General features: G+C 45.9%; 1 protein-coding gene across 1 annotated transcript in view; it reads left to right on the top strand.

Annotated features, from left to right (window-relative positions):
• Positions 1 to 24,334, top strand: part of FECH (ferrochelatase) — a 36,390-nt gene that overhangs the window by 5,557 nt on the left and 6,499 nt on the right. Inside the window, exons 2-7 of the mRNA XM_069569300.1 lie at positions 553 to 679; positions 6,740 to 6,859; positions 8,500 to 8,648; positions 15,522 to 15,656; positions 18,283 to 18,389; positions 21,687 to 21,785. Coding sequence (XP_069425401.1) covers positions 553 to 679; positions 6,740 to 6,859; positions 8,500 to 8,648; positions 15,522 to 15,656; positions 18,283 to 18,389; positions 21,687 to 21,785 — 737 coding nt within the window. The remainder of the gene's footprint in view (positions 1 to 552; positions 680 to 6,739; positions 6,860 to 8,499; positions 8,649 to 15,521; positions 15,657 to 18,282; positions 18,390 to 21,686; positions 21,786 to 24,334) is intronic.

Below are 24,334 nucleotides of genomic sequence, written 5' to 3'. Positions count from 1 at the left end.
TAGTGCAGGAGACATAAGAGACGCGAGTTCGACCCCTGGGTCGGGAAGATCCCCCAGAGGAGGGCACAGCAACCCACTCTGGTGTTCTTGCCTGGAGATTCCCATGGACAGAGGAGCCTGGCAGGCTACAGTCCATGGGGTCGCAAAGAACTGGACGTGACTGAAGCGACTTAGCACGCATGCACGCCACTCCTTCAATCAGTGGTCTGAACCTTTTCCACCGGCTCCTCACCTTCATAAGTAGCATGCCTCCATCATAACATGCAGTGATTGTCTTGAAGGGTCATATGAAAACCGGCAGCCAAAGCAGGGAGAGGAGTCTTCCAAGAAAGTTCCGTGCAGGCGGCTGCGAGACGCCATCCCAGGGGACACCACCCCATCCCCTCAGACGAGGCTTGAGGGCCTGCACCCACCTGCAGAGAAACGCTGGGGAAATCGCCTCTGCTGTAGCACCCCTTTAAATTTTAAATCCAGGAATTATGCTCTGAGGGCCTCTTCAAAAGAAATTACTTTCCAGCTAGATTTCATGCTGCCCCTTTAATTTTGTCACAGTGCTGTGTGGTGGCTCAAAGGCCTGTCAGCCGTGGAGGTGCCAGTCGGGTGTGGCCACAGCAGCAGCCGCCATGGAAACCGCCCAGCGTGCCAGAAGCCCCAAGCCTCAGGCTCAGCCGGGGAACAGGTATGAGTCCGACTTTACATACTAATAAGGATTTCCTTGTTTTCTGACGTAAACACCAGTGGATACCAGCTACCTAGGAGGAGAGGTGGTGGGACAACCCAGTATGTAAGAAGCAGTATGTTATTTTCTTGGCCTCCTTTCAAAAGCTGTTAAACTGTAGATTTCACCTCCAATTAAGGCTTTACACATTGTTTTGAATTTTGATAGATTTTTCCTTTTTTTTTTAATTAAAATTTTTTTGCCCAGCTTTATTGAGATCTGCTTGACAAATAAAAATCCCACAGGGCTTTTGTTAAACGACACAGAGTTGTGTGCAGTCAGCAAATCAGGTGGGAACTTAGTTCTGGAACATGTCATGTAACAGAAATTATGTATATACTGGAAATGTGTTTATGAACCTAACATAATTATACTCATGAAATACATGTCCTGTGCAGGAAAAAGAATAATCTACCATGAATTTCTGCAGTAAACTGTTAAACCCATTGAACAAAATTATAAACAACATAATAGGACTTACCGTTTATCAAAGAACAAAGCACGTCCCTCCCTCACCTCTGCTGTCTGCAGGTTGGACGTCAGCGGGCCTGGCGTTGCTGCTGAGTGTCCTTTTCAATATCCGAAGCCTCAGCTGTTTTCAAGTCTCCCTCCGGTACAGACGCATTAGAAGACTGTGACGGGCACTTTTAGACGAGTACACAGATGCGAGGGGTGCACTTGAACACTGGGCGAGAGAGAAAGAAAGTAGCTGTGAGCCATTAACTCCCTGACCTTTCTGCTAGACCAGTTGTTCTGCCAGAGGTCTACAGCTTTGAAAATAAAATGGTCTTATTTTGTGTTTGTTACTTTTTGTCACGTGTGACCCTGGGCATGATGATTGAGCATCTGAAGGGAACTGAGGTTTGTTGGGGATTGGGCACCAGGGTGGGGCCCCAAGTCAACTCTTTTTGACTCTTGGGCTCCTAAAAGAGCACTCTTGGGGAGGAAGACCGGAAGCACAGACGCTGTCTGTGTCCTGGGGGCAGGCCCAGCAGGAAGCCATTCCTCTGCCCACCCTGCCCCTCTCTGCTCACCCCAGCCATAGTACAGAATGCTCTAAATATTTAGGGTTTGGTGTAACCTGAAGAACTGATTGGATGTGGAACCCTGGGAGAAAAATTATTTTTTTACTATGTTATCCTAGTGGCCAAAGTCAACAACATAAATAGCCTTAAGATTAAATGATTAAAATTGAATTAAAAAAATCTAAAAAAACTCCCAACTCTAGTAACTTTATATCATATTTATAGAAAAGAAATCAGTTCATTTTAGAAAGTACAGACAAGAGAAAAAAAAAATCTGATAATCTCACCACCCAATATTTTGTCTCTATACTTGTATCTACTAATAGTTACTCATATACCTATTAATATTTACTCAGTATATATTTATCAAAATGTGATAATGCTGCATAAATTATTTTTATAGCTTCCTGTTTTTGTTTAGTAATATGACTGTTACGTAACTATAAAAAGTTTATGTTATTTTAATAGCCTAAGAGTATTTCCTGGTGGCTCCGCTGGTAAAGAAACTGCCTGTAATGCAGGACACCTTGGTTTGATTCGTGGGTTTGGACAATCCTCTGGAGAAGGGAATGGCTACCCACTCCAGCATTCTTGGGCTTCCCTGGTGGCTCAGCTGGTAAAGAATCCGCCTGCAATGTGGGAGACCTGGGTTCAATCCCTGAGTCGGGAAGATCCCCTGGAAAAGGGAATGGCTACCCACTCCAGTATTCTGGCCTGGAGAATTCCATGGACAGTGGAGCCTGGCAGGCTACAATCCATGGGGTTGCCAAGAGTCGGACATGACCGAGCGACTTTCACTCACTCAATAGTATTCTCTTAAATGATGATTTGTTTATCCATGTTATAGAGCACAGTGGTTATCTCTGGCCTTTGAATACAGGAGATGATGGAACTCCCCTGGTGCTCCAGTAGTTAAGAATCCACCTGATAACGCAGGGGACACGGGTTCAGTCCCTGGTCCGGGAAGATTTCACATGCTGAGGAGCAACTAAGCCCATGTGCCACAGCCGCAGAGCCCGTGCACAGCAGCTAATGAGGCCCGTGTGCCTTGAGCCCGTCCTCTGCAACAAGAGAGGTCACCGTGGTGAGAAACCTGTGCAGCCCAACTGGAGAGCAGCCGCCACCCTCAGCAACTAGAGAAAGACTGTGCTCAGCAACAAAGACCTAGTACAGCCAAAAATAAATTAATTTTTTAAAGTCACCGTTTAAAAAAAGAGAAATAATGAAGTGAGTGCTGCCATGAAATTAAGAGACACTTGCTCCTTAGAAGGAAAACTGTGACCAACCTAGATGGCATATTAAGAAGCAGAGACATCACTTTGCTGACAAAGGTCCATATAGTCAAAGCTATGGGTTTTCAAGTAGTCCTGTACGGATATGAGAGTTGGACCATAAAGAAGGCTGAGTACTGAAGAATTGATGCTTTCTAATTGTGTTGGAGAAGACTCTTGAGAGTCCCTTGGACTTCAAGGAGATCAAACCAGTCAATCCTAAAGGAAATCAACCCTGAATATTCATTGGAAGAATTGATGCTGAAGCTGAAGCTCCAATACTTTGGCCACTTGATGTAAACAGACGACTCACTGGAAAAGACCCTGATGCTGGGAAAGATTGAAAGCAGGAGGAAGGGGTGGCAAAGGATGAGATGGTTGGGTGGCATCACTGATTCAATGGACATGAATTTGAGCAAACGCCAGGAGCTAGTGAAGGACAAGGAAGCCTGGAATGCTGTAGTCCATGGTGTCTCAAAGAGTCAGACATGACTTAGCAACTGAACAACAACAATGAAGTGGTGTCTTTGTGAGTCATTCTGATGCCAGATATGATGAAGGCCTTGTGTTGCTTACTGCCCAGACTGCACTGGACGATACTACAGGACGAATTTGTCTGCAAAGCCCTGAGCGATTTTTCAGGCTTCATGGGCCACTTGGTCTTGTTTACTGCTATTCACCTTTCCCATTGCAATGCGAGAGCAGCCACTTGTGATATGTAAACAAATGAATGGAACTCTATTCCAATAAAACTTTATTTACAAAAGCAGTCAGGGAGCATGGGGTCAAATTTGGCCGATGGACTGGAGTTTGCCAAACCCTGTTCTAGAGGCCACATAGATCCTCTGGCCCCATTAAATCTAGGGGATTTAATGAAGAGCTGGGATTTGGTTTTTTTTTTTTTTTATTTTGATGCCGATTATATACAACAGAGTATAATTATTTTGTTCCTTTATTAATTGATGAGCTTCAGTTTTGGTTTTATCCAATTAACAGTTCAAAGGAAAAACCTTCTATTTTGAGAAGTCAAGAATATAAATATAAATGAGGAAACTTTGCATATGTTTGCCGGGATCACTCTTCCATTCAAACAAAGGGAACTTGGCCAATCAGACCTTGGTCTCAGATGTGCTGTGTCTGGAGGGGAGAGGAGATGTTGACCCTTGACTAAAGCTTTGCTCTTCACGTTCAGGAATAAAGGGCGTCAGACTAGGGCTTCCTAATGCTCCATTCATCATGCACAGCACAGTTTTGAATTAAGTGCAAGTGTATTTAGGTATTTTCACATCGTGTGTCTCTTTCATGTATAAGATCAACATGGTTTGCAAAAACATGGGTTTGCAGGACAGAGTAACATCCCATTTAAAACCACTCTTGTTCTGAGCTCAGGTGTTATAGATGAAAAACAGTTCTAAATCCTGTTTGCACGTTGATACCCTCTGTGGCTTAGGTAAGTCTCTTAACCAGTAATCTGTTAACTGGCAGCAATCCATGGAAAAACGCGCTTAATTTATTGTGAGTCACAGCTTTTTGAGGGTGAAAGACGGAATCCCAGAACACCAGTGGCCTAAGTGGAAAGATTAAGGGAATATTACAGTTTCACAATATAATGAATCTGGAATTTTCAGATATCAAGAAAAGAAAACTAAACACAGGTTTGTTAATTCATTGATAATGACTTCTGGTCAGAGGGTGTGGAAAAGTTATGGAACAGTAACTTCAAAGTAGTTGTTTGGTTTGGTAAAAGGAGATTAAACCCATTTCTCTAACATAGTGGTTCTGAACAGAGGGTGGGGAGTGAATATTTTTGTCCCCTGGGACATATTTGGCAATAGCTGGAGACGTTTTTGGTTGTCACAGCTGGGGTGCGGCGTGTGCTGTTACCATCTAGTAACTGGAGGCCAAGGTAGCCACTCGGCCTCCTACAACGCACAAGTCAGCCCCATAACAAAGGATTACCCACCTACCAGCGTTAGCAGGGCCAAGGTCAAGAAACCCTGGCCTAAGAAAATGGTGGGAAAAGTGACCTTGGTTAGTCTATACAGTGGGGTCTAAATGAGAAAATCGTTGACTTTGTTGTAATGCAGCTCTTCCCTTTCCCCAGGAATTGGTTCTTATTTTGAAAATTTAGGCCAAGAATTCAGATATCTACTTCATCCATCTAAAGTGTGTTCAATCAAGAAAACAGTTTCCACTTGTATAAATTTGACCCGCGCTATTGCCTAAAATGATTGCCAAACATGACTGACACTTTTTTAAAAATTGCAATTAAACTGTCATCATATCATTAGCTTTAGAACCCTTTACGAGCAATCTTCCAAACGAGAGCCATCTCAACAGGATTGCTCCAGTCACTGCTATAACTGGAGGTGGTTTTGGCCTAGGAGACAGAGAAAGTAGACCCCTCAGCATTTGTAATAACGGCGTTTTAAATAAATGTGAGGCTGCTTATTTCTCATTTTATCAAGAGTGAGTGGAGAGGATATCCATATGATAGAATATTATTCGGCCACAAAAAGGAAAGAAGTACTGATTCGTGCTATAACGTGAATGAACCTTGCACATTTTATGCTGGGTGAAAAAGCAGACACAGAAAACCACATATGATATTATTTAGGCCAATAGGCCAGAAATGATTCTGTTCTATGAATAGGCAAATCTATAAGAAGATTAGAGGTTGCCAGGGGTAAGGGCCCGGGGGGATGGGGAATATTGGTGACGGGTATGAGTTTTTTGAGGGCGACGAAAATGTTTAGGAATTAGAACGCTGTAACGGTTGCCTAGCGTTGTGCGTATATTGCATTTTTGCACAGTCCTTTTTTAAAAAAGGTCCCAGAAGCTGCTTGACTTTCTTTTTTGTTTCTCTTTGCTCATTCAGTAATGGTTGATTCTTTAGCTCAGAACCAACTTGAGTAACTTAGACCGGTGTTTCGTAGGAGTTGCTCAGGTAGTTGGGTTTTAGGTGAAGGGTGGAAAGGTAAGGGGAAAGTGAGAAATGTAATTCATCACAGCAGGAGACCCTGAAAAGGCGTTCAGGCAGGCTCTGGAGGAGGAAGTGGAGTAGCAGGGAATAACTTAAGTCAGTAATAATATAATAATTAACCAAAGAGAAGGGAATAAATAAGGACGTATTTATTTAGAGAGAGAGCTGGGCTAGTAGTTCACTGTGGAGGTTTAAAGTTATAGGGCTGCCCACAGCTCCACTGTGTAGAATGGAACCTACCAAACGTGCCGGATCGTGCTAAATGACAAGCATGTTATCCACTTAATCCTCCAAGTAACCTCCTGAGGTAATTGGTGAACCCTCTGTTTTACAGACAAGGAGACTTAAGCCTGGAGAGATCAGGTAACCTGTGTAGTCATGAGGCAATCTTGTGAACAGGAGTTTCCGCCTCAGGACAATTTTACGTTTATACTTTGACACTCTGTCCCCAAAGAACAGGGTCTTTGTTCAGAGCTGGCAATATAATAGAGAAACACTGGGCGCCCAGGGCCGTCCAGCGGCTGGGGTGGAGCTAGGAGGTGGGGGTCAGCATCTGAGCCGGGTCTGGGACTGAGCGGACCTGGCCCCTTGCGTTCACTGCGACGGCCGTGTCGAGACCTGCCAGCCGCCGTTTCCGTCTTTGCATTGGACAGACGAGGTGAGACTCTGCCGGCTGAACCAAGAGTCTACCTTAGAGCAAAACGAGTACTTCAAACCCACTGTTACCTTTTGTTTTACGCAGGAAGCCGAAGACTGGAATACTGATGCTGAACATGGGAGGCCCCGAAACCGTCGAAGAAGTTCAGGACTTCCTTCAGAGGCTCTTCTTGGATCAAGACCTCATGACACTGCCTGTCCAAAAGTAAGATACGTGTGGGCGCCTGTCCTCCATCCATTCCCTGTGTGGTACATTCTGCCCTCCCTGGATCTCATTTCTGTAGCTTCCAAAAGAAAAAAAATGGTTTTAGTGCATATTGGTTAGGACTGGAGCAGCATTCTTATTTTTCTGTTGGCTATGAAAAAGCTATGATATCAGAAGAACTGCAGGGGAGAGAGAAAGCCAGTCAGTAAGGAGTCCCCCTGAGCCCTTTTCTCCCCAGAGCTCTGGGAATCGCGGTGGGCTGGGCACACTGTGGAAGGACCTTTAAAGATCTTTGGAGATATATTTGTGCCTGGTGCTTGACGACTGGCTGACACTCAGAGAAGCAATGAGTACGATTCGTTTGCGATGTGAAGGTGGATTCGTGGTGTCCTTCTTCCCTCCCTTTCATTCTTTCTTCCCTTCTTCCCTCTCTCCTTTGTCTTTATCTTTTAAGAATAATTTTATTTCTGGCTGTGCTGGGTCTCTGTTGCTGCACAGGCCTTTCTGTAGTTGCAGCGAGGGTTTCCAGTTGTGGCAGGCAAGCTTCTCATTGCGGTGGCTTTTCTTGTTGCAGAACACGGGCTCCAGGGTCCTTGGGCTTCAGGAGTTGCGGAATGTGGGCTCAGGAGTTGCGGCTCCCGGGCTCTAGGGCACAGGCTCAATAGTTGTGGCGCACAGGCTTAGTTGCTCTGTGGCAAGTGGGATCTTCCTGGCCTGGGGATTAAACCCATGTCTCTTGCACTGGCAGTGGGATTTACCACTAAACCACCAGGGCAGCCCTTTCCTTTTTCTTTAAAATAGAGTTTTTAAATAAAAAAAATTATGCATGCCTATGATAAAAATGCAAACAGTTAAAAAGTATTTACAGTAAAAGGTGGGTATCTCTTTCCCCTTGGACTCTAGCCTTCCACTAACCCACTCCAGAGATAAATGCTATTAGGTCCAGAAGTAGTCCATGGACATCCAAGTAGATACACACACCTACGCAATCCCCCCCTTTTACACAAATGTGAATGGGTTCATGTATGTTATTCGTCACTTTGCTACTTTTTTTTTGAAACTTAATAATGTTTCTTGGAGATTATTCCATAACAGATGGTATAGATCTGGCTCATTCTGTTTCATGACTGCGTAGAACTGCATGGTATGGTCATACCTTCATTTATTTAACCAGTGCCTCACTGACGGACACTTGGGTTGTGTTCAGTGTTCAATGAACATGCTTGCCCGTACATCTTTGCTCAGGTGGGCAAGTATATTAATATGCATTTTCTTGAATTAAGAGGGCTGTGCACTGCCAAATGTCTTGTTTGTCCCAGTTCTTGTAGGTGCAGGATCAAGAGGGGTTAAGTTAGTGGCTGGCACACAGCCACGGGCTCTGCACAGGTGGTGGGGCTCCTGCTGCTGGAGCCGCTTGTGGGGCAGAGGAAGGTGCTCCTCGGGGACTGTCAGGTTCTCTCCCTAATCTGGGTCGAAAGAGCTGGCTGGTGTCAGTGACCTTGAGCTTCTGTTTCTAAAGGCTTGATTTTATTAGGCTCTTCTTAAATTTTGCTTTTTTTTGTTTTGTTTTAAATCGAATAGAAAATGTTTCTGAGGTTGCTTAAGCTGGAATAAAATGATTTTGATGTTCAATGATTTAGTAAGCTGGGACCATTCATCGCCAAACGCCGAACCCCCAAAATTCAGGAGCAGTACCGCAGGATCGGAGGCGGATCGCCCATCAAGATGTGGACCTCCAAGCAGGGGGAAGGCATGGTGAAGCTACTGGATGAGCTGTCCCCGCACACAGGTAGGGCATTTCTCAACTCATGTCCCACTAGTGTTGTTCTTTCAAGGGGTGGTTATGAAATTCACAACATTATTGGATGCCAAATGCAGTTCTGGGTACCAGCAGCTCTCGATTTGCGGGGGCCCGGCCACCAACCTCAGTTCTCTGGCGTTATCATTATCCTCTGTCTTCAGCTGTATAGCCTTTTCTACTACTTCCTTATGTTACAAATGGAAAACTAAGGTTTTGGAACATTAGCCTCAAAAGGAAGTTGGAGGTGTGTGCTGAGCTGGATTATAAGGAAGAGGCTACCAACTGTGAAAAAAAAAGCAGCACAGATCATTGTCCCGGGAAGAAAGAAATCTTTGGGAAATCAGTTGAGGCTGCTGCTTCCCAGATGGCGCTAGTGGTAAAGAACCTGCCTGCCAATGCAGGAGATGTAAGAGATGGGGGTTCGATCCCTGGGTTGGGAAGTTTCCCTGGAGGGGGGCATGGCAACCCACTCCAATCTTCTTGCCTGGAGAATCCCATGGACAGAGGAGCCTGGTGGGCTATAGTCCCAGAGGGTCACAAAGAGTCATACACAACTGAGTGACTTAGTGAATTAGTTCTGTGTGGATGGCTAATTAGATCAGCCTTTAGAGCAGAATCAGCAGCTGTCACTGCAGCCATAAGTCTCTATGCAACTTTCAGCAACCGCTTTCAGCTCTTGGCAACACCCTTGTTGTGAGTCATTTAAGGCCTTGTCAGGCATGGCACTGAAGAGGGTTGCATCCATCTGGTGGCTGTTCTCTGAGAACCTCGAACACAAATTATAATGTACACAATGAAATGTTAACTGCACGAAGGAACTCGAAGTGCCGTATTTAACTGCGTTCAAGACACCATTGATTGCAGGACGCACTGTTTTTGCATAATGTGCATGAGCGCTAAGTCGCTTCAGTCACATCCAACTCTTTTCGATGCTATGGACTATAGCCCGCCAGGCTCCTCTGTCCATGGGATTCACGAAGACTAGACCTCTGCCAGTTAATTTTAAGACACCGTCTGCTGTAGACCAATGCAAGGTGTTAAAAAATGTGCATCTTAGGACACATGAAATGTGTTCATTGCTGGCAGTTTAGGATTCAGGGTCAGGACAGGAATGAGACATAGTGGGGACTGTCAAGGAGAGAGTCCTGCTAGGCAGAACCGAAAGCATCTCATCGAGTATTGACTCGAGTTGCTCTTGGAACCCGCGGGTTTGCATCACACGTGGGACAATGGGCTCTGGCCCTTGGCGGGGATTCTCACTTGGAAAATTGTTCAGTTGCGCCTTTGACTATCCGCTTTGCTCTCTCCCTTCGCTTGTGGCTGCAGGGCGCTGCTGACACGGTTCAGCCACAAGTGACACAGTGTGTCTTTTAAATTGTCCGGTGAGGGAAACATGACTGACCTCGCCTCACCCCTACCTGATAGAGAACACTCTCTCTAGTCATTAACAGTTTATCACAATAAAAGGCTCAGTGTGAACCAGATCTGCAGGTGCTGTGCTGCCCTCAGTGGACAAAGGTGCTGGGAAGACACCATTTTTCCTGCACCCGTCACCATAAAGGCTCTAGTGGAGTTGCCGGCCTTGGAAAAGGAATACACACACATCTTTCCTTGTCCCCTCTCTCTGGTGAGGCTGCTGGCTTGTCCAGGCCAGGCAGGCCAGCCGTGGCCTCCACCTCCCCGGGAGGCCGGGAAAGAGCCCCATAGAATGACCTGAATTTACCCCAGGTTCCCATTCCCTGATCATCAGTGTCCCAGACCCTGTTGCAGGGAAAGATTGAAGGCAAAGAGAGAAGGTGGCAGAAGATGACATGGTTAGATAGCATCACCGATGCAATGGACATGATTTGAGCAAACTCTGGGAGATGGTGGAGGACAGAGGAGCCTGGCAAACTGCCGTCTATTGGTTCGCAAGGAGTCAGACATGGCTTAGCAACTGAACAGCAATAGTCCGCTCACTGTCAGACACCTGGTGTTGACCCTAGGGCATGCCACCAGCCTCTGCGGCCCATACATGGGACTCTCTGAGGCAGACGAGTTCAATTCTGCCTTTTTCCTGCGTGGTAGATGACCATTTCGTCATTCAAGCTGGCCTGCTCTGGGGGCGGTGGGGGTGTTGAAGGAGGCACACGACCACCCACACATGCATTCATCAGTGGCCCAGCCAGTGCCCTTCCCTAGTTGATGCTGCTACTCAAAGTTGAAACACATGGCTTCAGCTCACCAGAAGCTTCTAGTCTTGTGGGGCCTTGCTGCTATAGGCCAGTCTGCTCCAGGGGCTGAGAGGAAAATCTGTTGAAGGCTTACTGGAGCGATTCTCTACAAAACCAGTATGGTGGCTGATGAGGATGTTGCAAATAGCCTCAAGGTTTGGTAGCTTCTTTGGGGGAACTTTGCATGAAAGACTAATAAGGTGATTACCAGGCGTGGCTCTGTGGCTCCCTCACGGGCTCGCCCAGGTTACCTGGAAGTTTTTCGTCCAGCTGGTCATGCTTCGCCGGGGGTGGGGGGGTGGTGCGGGGACCCAAGGCCCGCAGCGGGCCCCCAGCCGCCTCGGGGACTAGCACGGGTTCCCTCCTGGCTGCTTTTCCTTTCCGCTTCCTGCTTCCCCGTCTCAGCATCTCTTTCTCATTCCTCCTCCCGTCTTATAGTTTTTAGCCTGTAAAATTATAAAGTTTATTTCTGAACTGTGTCTATTTGTTTATGTATATTTGGAAAAGTTCTCTTTAGGCAAACAAGCAAACAAAAAATGTGATGATTACAACTAGATAAGAATATTTCATATTCCCATTTGGGGAGCAAACAGTTGTTGCCCGGTAGCCAGGATAGACAGTTTGAGACTTGCACAGGCTCTGCACAGAACTGAGTATTGACTAAATACAGTGCGCTCCACGAGGGATTATAACTTGGGATCAGTTTCACAGAGTTAGACTGCACCATAGTCATTTAAGGAAGACAGAAGGAATACAGATGAGAGGTCTAGTCTTTACAGTTCATGAAAAGCCTAAATCTACGATACATTTTTAGGGCTTCCCTGGGGGTCTAGTGGTTAGAGATCCGCCTGCCAGTGCAGAGGACACGGGTTCTGTTCCTGATCCGGGAAGCTTCCACCTGCCTCGGAGCCCACAACTTCGGAAGCCTGTGCACCTAGAGCCTGGGCTCCGTAACAAGAGAAGCAGCCGCAGTGAGAAGCTCGCACAGGGCAGCTGGAGAGCAGCCTCCGCTCACTGCAGGCAGAGGAAGCCCCTCTGCAGCAAAGACCCAGCCTGGCCAAAACTGAGTGATCATACAGGACCCCTTTTTCTAAAAACGAATACAGTAAAATATATCTTACAAACGATATCTAGTTACATGCGCTGTGTCCGCTTTCAGTGAAGCTCTTGAGTAAGTGCTACTCAGTAAAAGACTTTTATTCTTTATTGGATGCAAAATGGGGTCATTTCAGGTGCAGCTGGCTTCCCCATTCCTGGTTGTGTGAGATCAGGCAGATGACTCAACTCACTGAACCCCATCTGGAAAATGGGGATGATAACCCACTCCCACTCCTAGGATCACTGTGAACATTAAAATCAGATAATCCTGAGAGGCGTTAGCATGGTTACATGATAGAAATTCAGAAGATTTGAGCTTTTCTTATTCACCATGATCGGCTACACATTAAAAAGCATCATAATAACTTCACGCGCTTCTCTCAAAGAGTCATGTACGAATCAGGTGTTTGAACTATCGCCCATGATAGTTGAACTGTCGCCCATCGCTTAATGAATGGAGAGGAGGTTAATGAAGTTTCACTGTTTAAAAAAATGGTTTTTCTGTTTGTTCCTTTTTCTTTTTTTTGTACTTCTCTATAGTTCTCACCAAAGGGTGCTCACTGGGCGTCTCATCTGAGGCTGGACGAGGCGGTGTCCGCAAGTCGTGTGTTGCGGGCTCGCTCTGGCTGGATGTGGTGCCCCAGACAGGGGTCTGCTGGTTGACACCCTGGAGCCTCCTTCCTCTCTCCTCGGGAGCTGGGAGCCTCCGTGAAGGCTTGTTAGTTCCTCAGGAGAGGCCCAGCACCTTGTTGCTTTTGCTGAAACGTTTTTGCAGGCCGTCTTGAATTGGACTGTTTAGAAAGCATTATCTGTTCTTTCCAGAGCATTTTTCTCTGTCTCGCCTCCAGATATGGTCACTGCCCCACCTTTATCTGTGAGGGAGGCCTCTAACAGCTGAGAAACTCCCAGGCCCCGGGCGTCTAGGCTGTGGCTTTTAACTCCCGGCAGTGGAAAAGAAAACGCCAGAAGCCGGTTGACCCACAGCGTTTGGGGGATCTTGGTCTGTCAGTCTGATCATTGTATTGTCTCAGAATAGATCAGAAAGCAAATTCCACTTCAGCCCAGCTCAGAGCACCAAGAGCTCCTGAAAAACAGGCCTGATGACACTGTGATCGTGGACAGCTTTAGCGCGAACCATGTAATCTTTGAACAATCCGTCCAGCAGTTTGCTTACCAGGTTCTGTCCTCTGGGCGGTTTTAACGGCAGGCCACCATGCTTTATGCAAGAGACCAGAAAATCAGAGGCCTCGAAGGGACAGGCAGTCGAGAAAGGTTTCATTTGTGCCCCCTCCTTCCTCTTTTTGTAGTCGCCACTGGAGATCATTGAATCAGAGCATCCTTCCCATGCACGGACGTGGCTCTCCCTCCTGTCGACATTCTGCCTCTGTTCTTGGCAGCACGGTCCACTGATTCAGTCCCCTGGACAAGTTACTGAGGGATGCTTTATATATCTATATTCACCACACACATATGCACATATACACAATACACACACATAATATATAATGCACATATGCACATATATAATACACATCTATGTATATACATAGGACCCTGGTGGCTCAGAGGTTAAAGCGTCTGCCTGCAATGGGAGAGACCCAGGTTCAATCCCTGGATCAGGAAGATCCCCTGGAGAAGGAAATGGCAACCCACTCCAGTATTCTTGCCCGGAGAATCCCATGGACAGAGGAGCCTGGTAGGCTACAGTCCATGGGGTCACAGAGAGTCGGCCACGACTGAGCGACTTCACTTTCACACATATACATAATACACACATATACATATATAATACACATATAATACACACATATGCATATATAATATACATATATGCACACACATACATATATACATATATATAATACACATTATAGTATGTACACAGAGAGACACACAGTTGACGTATTATCTTTTTCTTCTCTTTAAATGTTTCTTGTGGCAATTTAGCATCATATTCTTAGCTGCAGCCCTGGCTGAGGCCTGGACAGTAAGATGACCTTGGTTTCACTAGACTTAATGTTCATGTCATGTATTTTCGATTTTATCCCTGAGTATAAACTGGGTATAATCCTGTGAAAAAACAAGTAGACAAGATGCGTGGGTGCTCAGTTCTGTCTGGCTCTTTGCAACCCCATGGACTGCAGCCCACCAGGCTCCTCTGTCCATGAGGTTTCCCAGGCAAGAGTACTGGAGGGAGTTGCGGTTTCCTTCTTCAGGGGATCTTCCCGATTCAGGGATAGAACTGGAGTCTTCTGCTTGGTGGGTGGATTCTTTACCACTGAGCCACCTGGGAAGCCCTGGGTAACTTTAGAAAGCTTCCAGTTTTATGATTTTATAAATGCCTAAAAAAATTGGTTGAGGAGCTTTTAAAATAATAAAGGAGGAGATAGAATTGGTGAAGTGATGGAAGAGGGAACACAAAGACAGCCCCTGACTTGGGACATTTAGGAGCCAGAAGAATGATTTTATTATTAAGTTTTGTCCACTGCACTCAGCATGTGTGGTCTTAGTTCCCTGACCAGGGATCGAACCCACGCTCCCCACATTGGAAGCAGAGTCTTAATCACTGGATTGCCACAGCAGTCCCAGAAGAATGATTTTAAATCCCACTTAGTGCCTCCAACTTAAGCATTGTTGTTGGGTTTGGCCTTGTTTTTCATGTAAATGAGAAGAATCACTTCAATCATTTGTTATCAATGAACTTTTATCGAGTATCCCAGAGCTTTCATGTAGGCTAGGTGGCCTGGGGTCTCGGGCGATGAGAAGGCTGGGGTGAAGTGGTGGGCGTGGACGGAGCATAGGCTCTGGGGTGAAGAGGCCACAGTGAATCTCATCTGGACCGTCTGCTAGGTGTGCCTTTGGGTGGGTTCATTAACCTTTGAGAGTCTGTTTCCTTATCTGAAAAACGGGGTTTAGATAAGAAGAAAAAGTGTCCCTGCTGCTGCTGCTGCTGCTGCTAAGTCGCCTCAGTCGTGTCCGACTCTGCGACCCCTTAGACGGCAGCTCGCCAGGCTCCGCCGTCCCTGGGATTCTCCAGGCAAGAACACTGGAGTGGGTTGCCATTTCCTTCTCCAATGCATGAAAGTGAAAGTGAAGTTGCTCAGTCGTGTCCGACTCTTTGTGACCCCATGGACTGCAGCCTACCAGGCTCCTCCGTCCATGGGATTTTCCAGGCAAGAGGGCTGGAGTGGGATGCCATTGTCCATAGAGGAAGTTATATTTAAGAATGCATGCTAGTTCTTGACTCCTTGCTCTCGAGTCTGTCTTGTCTTGGCCAAGAGCAGAGAACAAGACACAGAAGCTTGAGTTTTAAAAACCACGCACTCCATGAAAGTATGTGTGTGTTGGGGGAGGTTGATCACAGAAAAGAGTGGTGAAAAATGCACCTACCAGTGAAAGGCTGGAGAAGATCCAAGGAATATTCTAACCTTGCCCACATTATCAGCCTCATAGGAAATCAGGTTAACTGTCCTTTGTTCTGGGCACTGCATTATGTTCGGAATCCATATCAAGATGAATACTTTCTCTTTCTACACATGCTGCCTAACAGCCCCACACAAATACTATATTGGATTCCGGTACGTCCACCCGTTAACAGAGGAAGCAATTGAAGAGATGGAGAGGGACGGCCTGGAGAGGGCGGTTGCTTTCACACAGTACCCCCAGTACAGCTGCTCCACCACAGGTAAGCCTGCCCGCTGCTGGCAGAGGGTGGCTCTGGCCCGGTGAGAAGAACCAGGAGGCCGGAGGGCAGGAGAGGATGGATCTCTTTCGATTTGAATGGCAAATCCAGCCTGTCTGTGTTAAACTCGAGAGTTCAGGTCAGTCTATTTGAAATCTCATGGTTCATCTGTCCCTTGAGTTATTAGCCAGTGGACTGAGAATTACAAATGGTGGGTGAAAGGCAGAGGCTTCCAGTGTCCAGTGCTTTAATGCATGTAGAATGGATTACACAAACACAGCCACTTTCTGTGTTTGTGTAATAAACCTTTATTTTTATGGCTACGCCGGTATTCTTATTAGTGCAGCAAAGGTGATAGATGTTTCCATTTTGCAAGCAGAGGTGTCCGTATAACATTGGAAATATGAATATGTATTTTGGTTACGGGTTGGTTCCTGGTCAAACCAAAGCCCAATTTTGGGGAAGTATTACTAGGTGTTGTTTCCTAGATATTTAATTGGAGCTGGAGGGTAATGGTTTGCCAGTCTCTGTATCATTTAGGTGTAGGTAAATCGTCTAATGTCACTCACAATTACGTTTGTTTGCATTCTTTTTCAAGGCTCTGGGGTCAGCACATTTTTGCTTCTAAATTTTTGGACATTAGTGCATATTATTTCTATAACAGGAAGGAGAAAACAAAAGGCTACTGAAAGAAATCTTGGAAGCCTGCTGTGTGCCTTAAATATTTATTCAGAGCCCCTGTGAAAGTGCCCAAGTTCTCAGACACCCTCAAGAGTTTGAATTGTGGTTTCTTTTGGATATGTGTCTTTAAAATGTCAGGTAACATGTCTAACATGTTATTGGAGAAAAATTTTATGACCTTTCTAAGCTATACTTTTTGCCTGGCTTTAAAAAACATACCTCACCATGTAAATGTCTGCTCTCAAAATTAAGCAAGAAGATGGTTATTTATGTGACAAAGGATTACTACTGTTGCATCTCACAGCTGGCTCTGCCTGTGTGTTTAAAACGTCAAGGTCTTCCCTGGGAAGACCAGGGAAGACGTGCAGGTTTTCCCTGGGATATAAGGGAAGGCGCAGCTTCACTGCAGAGATGTGAAGGCATGTCCATTCTTGGAGGTCACTAGAGTGCCGTTGGTCTATTGCTTTATTTAGACACATGTGGCAGTGCCAGTATATTCAGTGTATCAATCACTTTTTTAAATCAGGCAATATTTTTTTTTTTTAGTTATGCTCTCCCCTTATTTACTACTTTAGGCAGTTCATTGAATGTTTCTGAGTGATCCGGAAGACCTCCTATGGCTTCCGGAAGTCCTTTTGTATTGGCTTGACCACAAAGTTCCTTCAGGCACGCTGTTACAGAAAAATCCGAACGAACTTTCTGGCCAACCCAATCCATCCGACAGCGAAGATTCCCCTGTGAAATGTGGCTTGCAACATGCAGATGGCGGTGACCGCTTCATGATTTCTGGAGAGACGGGTTTTGAACCTGGGATGGACTCCGTTTGAATTTATCTGACTCGTATTCTGCTCAGAAAAACGGAACTCGATGTATTTATTTTTTTTAAAAACTGAGTCTTAGCCTGAGAGTACATGGGATGTCAGTAGGGCTTTGTGCTGGCAAGTGTTTTTTATCTGGAGACCTGACTGATGAATAGTTCTAGGAGAGAAACTACTGGTGTCAGGAAGCATGGCCATGTTTTGGAGCATTTTCCCCACGTGAAGATTGACGAGGAGGCCCCATGTTAGGGTTGGTTTCATAGGATTAGGGGTTGGCCCCAGTGCCAAATCCTCTAGGCCAGGAAGAAAATTGCCCTGGGTTGGCACCATCTGCTTTCCTTTCTGTAGTCTTTGAATTTTCATGTTCACCGTCTCTTGCTTAGAAATACGAGTTTTGATAGATTACCTACAAGGATTTGGCACCCATTTAACTTATTCTAGGGAGTGAGGATAATTTAATAAAGTAGATAAAAATAGAGGATGAGCTTAGAAGCCTTAATAAGCTGTTTTTCTTGTCAATGGGCCATTAAAAAGGGTGGTTATAAAGCTTTTATTATAATGTGGAAAATATTCATCTCACGATGCTAAGTAAAAATGCCCTAAATATTCAGGATACAAAAGTGCCCATATACTGAAATTAATTTGTGAAACATCACAGCTATCAAGAAAAATCACTGGAAAGCTCCAGTTAGAATGAAACAATGATTGTGGTAGCGTGGTGGGGTCATGCCTCATTTCTTTTTCCTTTCTTTCCCACCCGCTATGTTTCCTGTAAATGGGGTTGATTCCCTTCATAACGGGGGAAAACATGTAACATGCTTTCCATTGTAAGACTTGGTCCTCGCAAATAACGACCGCTTGTATTCCATAAATCCACCGACGCTGTGCTTCTCTAGAAAAGTGGCCCCACTAATCTTTGAAAGGTCGTTGAAATTGATTGCTTTTTAGTGATCTTCATTTGCAGGGTAGTTAGATCTATATGCATTTTAGAGTATTGAAATGATTGTAATTAGACTGACTCAGTGCAGAAATTACCTGCTTTGAACTTATAATTACTGCCTTTACTAGTCTGTTTTTTTATTTTCACCATAATCCACACGCATGTACTAAGTGGCCCCTGTATATTTCAGGCAGCAGCTTAAATGCCATTTACAGATACTATAATGAAGTGGGCAAGAAGCCCACAATGAAGTGGAGCACGATTGACAGGTGGCCGACACACCCCCTCCTCATTCAGGTAAGCCGACCACTACCAGCTGCCCCGCGCCCCAGCTTCTGGTGTGGGCCAGGCTGTTGTGCAAGCCTGGCTTGTGGGTGTCCTTCCGAGCCTACTGTCCTCTTCCTTAAAGTATTTGAGTCTTGATTTATTATGCCAGGAGAAAAAAAATGTAAAGGTTAAAGGTTTAACTCTTCCCTTTCTTCAGATTAATAGTATTAGTTACAAACTACAGCAGAATTATGTCTTGAATTTTGTATTTCACAGTGACCAAAAGAACGTGAAGGAATATGCAAGGGAAAAGAATTATGCAGGGTGTTTATCTAATCTCCATTCGTAGATTGAATAACCGACTAGTAGATTCTCTATTTTCTAAATCTGTTAAAATATCAAGACCTAAAGATTTTAAAGGGAATATATCTACATGCTCTGAGACATAGAATAAATTTAACACTTCAGTTGAGAAAGTGTCTATATTAGAAGTTTCCTGTTTCCCCTATGCAGTTTATATACGTAATGTTTATAGTAACAGATGCTTGGTTTTAGGAGAATCAGTTAAAACTGCAGTTCCAAAGCTCTGAGATGGCGTTGTTATATTCTTCACCCTTTGACTATGGGAGTGCCACTGGGTATGGCCCTTCATCATACACACACTGCTTGGTCCCGCTGGTGGAAGTTTTCTACCTTTGAGTCAGTTTAGGTAGAAGAAATACTAAGTGACGCGGAGCTCATGTAGTTTACGTTTCACTCCTCGGACATTCTCGGGCAAAATACCTGCTTAAACCCTTTTTCTGAAGCCTGGCGTCACTTACATCTGTGCCCGCTAGATGGTGGTAGACCTCGCGGAACTGGCCGGCTCGCCCCTGAGCAGTCCGTGTCTTCCTCAGGCACGTAGGCGCCGTCAGGGGTTAACGCAGAGGCTCAAATTCAGTTTTAAGAGAGAAGTGGGAAGAAGGCGCCTTTTCTCAGGGGCGGGTGTCGCTTTGGCCCGGGTGTGGTGTCCCCACTGAGTTCGCTCTTCCCGGGGAGGCGGTTCCCGTCCAGCCTGTCTGCAGCCCCAGCCTGGCCTGCCTGTTCCGCCCCGGAGGCGCGGGGTTGGAAACGAGGGGTGCCTCGGGTCAGCACTGCCATGTGGCAGCGGAGAAGGGGGATCTGTGCAGCATCTGCCTGCCCTGATCAGGCAGTAATTAGATTTGCATTAAAATTCAGTCCTTTGAAAAGGGGGGAAGCAGAAAGATGGAAAGGTCTCTTAACTGAGGAAGTCTCCCTTCATAAAATGAAAGGGAATTTTAGAGGCATTTATCCGCCCTCCTCGACGGTGTGATTGAAGGCTCTGAGAGCCGCCTGCCGCTTTCATTCTGCAGAGGGGCTGCGCCTGGAAAATACCGCAGATGGGTTTTAGATGATTTCAGCTTGCCCACGGCTCCTCAGTGCTGATGACGGCTTAGAGTCTGCAGTAAGCCGTAACAAATTGTGTCTCTACTTGCATGCAAGATGATAAAAGGAGAAATTCTACTAAAATCTTGAGGAAACAAAAATTTAGAGTTTATCAGTATTATGTGGATTACACAAGAAGGAGATTTGATATCTAGTGGAAAAGGGGAAAAAAAAAAAAAAACCCAAACTAAACAAAAAACAAAAGCTGGAACTAAAAATCTTGTGTTTAATCTATATTTCTACTTATGATAAGTAGTAATTACTAAAAGTAGTCATTTTGCTTCTGTTATCTAACTGCTGAAATATTTAGAGTAAATGTATGTTGCAGCCTCTCTTTAAACTTTGCACTGGGCCTCCTTGTCTGGGCTTGTACAAATATAATCTTTTCTGAGCACCCTTAGTCTACTAACACTGCAAAGACCACCAGAAAATATTGTTTATGTTGGTATTTAATCCTATCACATTGACTCTGTAGGTAAATTATAAATTTTGAAAAGGGAGCAAACTCTCTAGGCACCATTTTGTGCCTTTGAGCATTAATTTATCAAAATTTGAGGGTTCTGAGAAGACTAATAATATTCCAATATTTGTTATGGAGTAATTGCTCATCCTGTCATATTAACCACTGATGTATCAAAAATGCCAACAAGTGCAAATTTACATGGTTTTGGTAAACTGTCCTTTATAATTTTTTTTAATATTACGTTTAAAAACATTTTAATTTGGAAATAATTTCAAGCATACATAAAAGTTACCAGAATAGTATATAAGGAACCCTCATCTCTTTATTTAGATTCCTGTGTTAACATTTATCCCACTTTATCATTTGCATACCCCTTTATGTGTGTGTGCATATGTGTGTCTATGTATACATAGTTTTTTTCCTGAACCTTTTGAGAATAAGATGTATTTACATACACAGATGTATAAAACCGCTCTTTATACCTAAACAGTATATTCTTTTCCACAGCAGTGATACAATATTCAACTTCAGCAAGCTTCATATTGTCACTGAAATCTATCCAACCTATGTTCATACTCCAGTTTTGTCGGTTGACCCACTCATGTCTTTGGTAGCCATTTGCTTTATAAATTGAATGACAGCATGATTAAAGAGTGAGATGAAAGGAGGCCTCCTCAGATCTGGTATTTCAGCACCTACTGATGTGACTCTGGGCGTGCTGGCCACGGGAGGGGCTGGGCTGGTCTGGTGGACAGAGACGTGGAGGAGCGGGAGCTGCCCTCTGGCCCAGGCTCCGCAGATGGGACCCGACGGGCCCCCCCGTCGGCCGCGTCTCCCCTCTCTGTGAATTGAACGAGAGTTGTGCAGCCTTCTTGTCTGCTATTAGGAAGGTCGTTATGAAGACTGACTCAGGGAGGCCAAGGTTGTGAAAAAGGAACCATATTTTCTTATCCCTCGGTTATTTCTGTCTAATGTATTTTAATGTGATATGCCTGAAAGCCAAACTAAGGGAGATTCAGAAAGACCCTGTAAGCGGTTTTCCTGCTAACGGAGCGAGTGAGAGGCCTTAGAACAACTCCTCCTTTCCATCTGCGTTTCCTTTCCATCTGGAAGTGTGCCCTGTGCCTCCCACGGGGAGGCAGGTTCAGAGCGCTCATCTTCAGCGAGCCATTAGCAAGCTTTAGAAGTTTCCCATCAAATTCCCCAGGCCCCTGGAACCGTTATGAGCCATTCTGATGATGAACCAAAGCCAGAGAGACTGTACAGTTTGCAGGGTTTTTTTTCTTAACAGAGGCAGTTCCCGTGTTTGAGGTTTTCGCTGAGATTTGTGGTGTTGCCCTTATTTACAGAATGTTCTCTTCTCCCATGTCTTTCTTCCCGCCCGCTCCGTATCCCCCCCTGTCTTGGTGTTCCCACAGTGCTTTGCTGACCATATTCTGAAAGAGCTGGATCACTTTCCTCCTGAGAAGAGACGCGAGGTGGTCATTCTTTTTTCTGCTCACTCCCTGCCAATGTCTGTAAGTAAGAACATTTTGTTGGATGACTCAGCGGTAGAGGGTTCAAAAGGTATAACGTGGGTCCAGTTTCCATTCAGCCTAAGCCCTGGGCAAGGAGGGACTCTAAAATCTCAAACTGAGCTTGGTGCTAATTTCAGTTCAGTTCAGTCGCTCAGTCATGTCTGACTCTTTGCGACCCCATGAATTGCAGCACGCCAGGCCTCCCCGTCCATCACCAACTCCCGGAGTTCACCCAAACCCACGACCATTGAGTCAGTGATGCCATCCAGCCATCTCATCCTCTGTCGACCCCTTCTCCTCCTGCCCCCAATCCCTCCCAGCATCAGTCTTTTCCAATGAGTCAACCCTCTAGACTCATTTCTTGAGACCTCAAAGTGAAAGTCGCTCAGTTGTGTCCAGCTCTCTGCAACCCCATGGACGTGTAGTCCATGGAATTCTCCAGCCCAGAAGGCTGGAGTGGGTGACCCTTTCCTTCTCCAGGGCATCTTCCCAACCCAGAGGTCGAACCCAGGTCTCCTGCATCACAGGTGAATTCTTTACCAGCTGAGCCACCAGGGAGGCTCTTGAAACCTAATAACAATTCATTCAGACTATGATATTGTGAGTAGATATTATCTTCCTAAGTTCCTTTAAAATAACTTGAAGATCCATTCCTATGTGAGAATTTTATTAAATGGGACAGTTAAAGAAGGCTGTTTTCGCCTGCCCTGTTCAAGGAACTTGGATGGTTCCTTGAATATGGGCTTCCATATTCAGATGGAGCGCTCTCAACTCCATTCTTTTTGTCCTCAAGACTTGGCAGAAGTTGTTTGAATTCCAGGAAGTGACTCGTTTTTCATTCGCCAAGGGGAGCACATTTTGGCGAGTCCACGTAAAGTGCATCCAGTTATGATCTGGTTGCTCCTTAGTTTCTCATATTACTCCGGGTGTTTGCTAAAATAGCGCCTCTGTGCCGTGGCTATTGCGTTTTTGGAGACAAGAGTGATGGAGCTGGTATATGTATGATGCACAGAAACGCTTGGGGTGAGCAGCCCATTTCGTCAGCTCGCAGCTAGCACTGTGTCCTGAAAACATCGCTGTCAAAGCTGGAGGGGCGGAGAATTACTGCCGTAGGCATCATTAAGGTTTCAGCTGCAGGGTTAATGAGTTAACCCAGGGTACTCTCTGAGGGCCCCCTTCTGACTGGCCTGTGGCGCCACCTGGCAGTCACCAGGAGCAGCCCTTCGCAGCCTGTGTCTTGCTCTCGCCCGGGGGCACGATCCGGCAGTAGGCAGCTCCAGAGAGAAGCTGCTCTTCGGGAAGCCTGCCTGTCCTCCTTTCTGGTACCGCGAGCAGCCTCTTCACACGTCCGTCCTCCTGCTCAGCCCTCATCCTTTTTTTCTACCCGCCCGTGTGTAATGAGGCAGCAGCTAAAGGGCCAGAGGGAAGCGGGAGAGGGGGAAACACGTGTTCATGCGTGAACGGTTCCAGGTGCTGACTTCTCTCCGCTTTTCTCTCCCTCACTTCCCTTTCTCCCCCTCAGGGACTGAGCACGCGGCTTCCAGGTTTATTGTGTGTGTGTGTGTGTGTGTGTTTTCTGCCCAGGGTCTTGGGTAGAACTGAAGCACACCATGAAGTCAGGAGAGTCAGGATGGGGTTTGGAAGGCAGAGGGATTGTTGAGCAAGAGAACGTTCTTGCAAGCCCTGTTCTTCTGCGTTTGCTCCTAATGACTTCTCCCCTTGCTTGCTAAGCGCTTCGGTTGTGTTCAACCCTGCGACCCCAGGGACTGTAGCCCATCAGGCTCCTCTGTCCATGGGGTTCTGCAGGTAAGAGTACTGGAATGGATTGCAATTTCCTCCTCCAGGGGATCTTCCCAACCCAGGGATCGAACCCCTGTCACTTATGTCTCCTTCACTGACAGGTGGGTTCTTTACCAGTAGCACCACCTGGGAAGCCCCTTTCCCCCTTAAGAACTTAAAATATATATATATATATATATATATGTAAAATGTATGTTGAAGTCAGTTTAGACTTACAGAAAAGTTACAGAATAGTACAGAGTTCCTTAGCTTCTCCTAACGTTGACATCTCACATAACTGGAAGTCCAGCGATGGAAACAGAACTGAGCCGAGGTGCAGAGCTGTTACCTGAGGACTTCACTCACTCTTCACCAGCTCTACCTCAGGCGTTGCTTTCCCCTCCCAGGATTTCCCAGGGCAGTTACTTGTCCCGGCTCCTTAGGCTCCTCCAATCTGGGACAGTTCCTCCTACTGTCTTTGTCTTGGCGGAACTTGATGTTTTTGAAGCATGATTTTGTAGCAACCCTGGTGGCCCAGATGGTGAAGGATCTGCCTGCAATGCGGGAGACCCGGGTTCGCTCCCTGGGTCGGGAAGATCCCCTGGAGAAGGACATGGCAACCCACTCTGGTATTCTTGCCTGGAGAATCCCATGGACAAAGGAGCCTGGCGGGCTACATGAACAAAACAGACCCCAGTCCATGGGGTTGAAAAGAGTTGGACACGAGTGAGCAACTACCATGCGCACGCACACACACACACACGCGCACG

The sequence above is a fragment of the Ovis canadensis genome, chromosome 23, assembly GCF_042477335.2.
Source record: "Ovis canadensis isolate MfBH-ARS-UI-01 breed Bighorn chromosome 23, ARS-UI_OviCan_v2, whole genome shotgun sequence".
Taxonomy (NCBI): Eukaryota; Metazoa; Chordata; class Mammalia; order Artiodactyla; family Bovidae; genus Ovis; species Ovis canadensis.
This window is presented reverse-complemented; position numbering and strand designations above follow the sequence as displayed.